This window comes from Haliaeetus leucocephalus, unplaced genomic scaffold (assembly GCF_000737465.1).
Source record: "Haliaeetus leucocephalus isolate CR32 unplaced genomic scaffold, Haliaeetus_leucocephalus-4.0 Scaffold339, whole genome shotgun sequence".
NCBI lineage: Eukaryota > Metazoa > Chordata > Aves > Accipitriformes > Accipitridae > Haliaeetus > Haliaeetus leucocephalus.
This window is the reverse complement of record NW_010972775.1, coordinates 4320253-4321062: the sequence shown is the minus strand read 5'-3', so window position 1 is coordinate 4321062 and position 810 is coordinate 4320253. Positions and strand designations below refer to the sequence as shown.

Below are 810 nucleotides of genomic sequence, written 5' to 3'. Positions count from 1 at the left end.
CTACGTTTGAAAAGGAACTGAGTATTTTCAATACAACATTTGTATTGATCCAGCATAAGCACGCAAACTGCTGAGCCGTACAATTGTTAACTCTATGTTGTCTGGAAAAGCTGTAAGACCACATCTGTACTTCTACTGCTGCTGAACTTAAAGGTTACAGCCACAGAGTGGGAAACTCAGTAACAAGCTAAATTCGAGGCCAGGTAACTCTTTAAAAAAAAGCGTGAGGCGAAGGTATTTGCAACTAATCAGCAGAGAGACAAGATGACCACGACTGCCCGTTGTCTCTGGGGAGAAGTTAAACCACGGAGCTGCTGAAGGCAGAGCTCAGGAAGGAAGGGTACGCCATCGGCTGTGCATGGTAAGGAACCGATGGCTTGAACACAGCACCTGCCTTACCACGTACGCAGAGCCGTACCGTTTTTGTGAGCGGAGCGCACGGGAACCCTTGCGGCCCGCCGTGGGGTGGGACGTGCCCGTCGCAGGGAGACCCGGCAGCGGCCGCACGGCTGCCCCAGCCTGCGCCCGGGGCTGCGGTTCGTGCCCCAAGTAACCACCAGGAGAGAGCGTGGGGCCGGCACTGCCTTTCGGTGCGGACACCTGCGGCAGAGAGCTGTCAGACGTTTCGAACGAGGAGATGGGAGGGACAGAGCTCCGCCGTACCGCTGGCCTTCGCCAGGACCCGATAACAGCCCAGCCCGCCGCAGGCCTCCGCAGGGGCTGCCTGCGCGTCCCCTCAGCGACCCCAGCGGCTGCACGCCGGCCTTGCAAGAGCGGGGCCTCTCTCTCTCCCCCCCCCAAGCGGCGACC

At 59.0% G+C, this 810-nt stretch overlaps 1 protein-coding gene across 1 annotated transcript in view; it reads left to right on the top strand.

Annotated features, from left to right (window-relative positions):
* The first annotated feature begins 358 nt into the window (after positions 1-358).
* The window catches only part of USP3 (ubiquitin specific peptidase 3), a 43499-nt gene continuing 43047 nt past the window's right edge, over positions 359-810 (top strand). The window contains exon 1 of the mRNA XM_010572260.1: positions 359-549. Coding sequence (XP_010570562.1) covers positions 359-549 — 191 coding nt within the window. The remainder of the gene's footprint in view (positions 550-810) is intronic.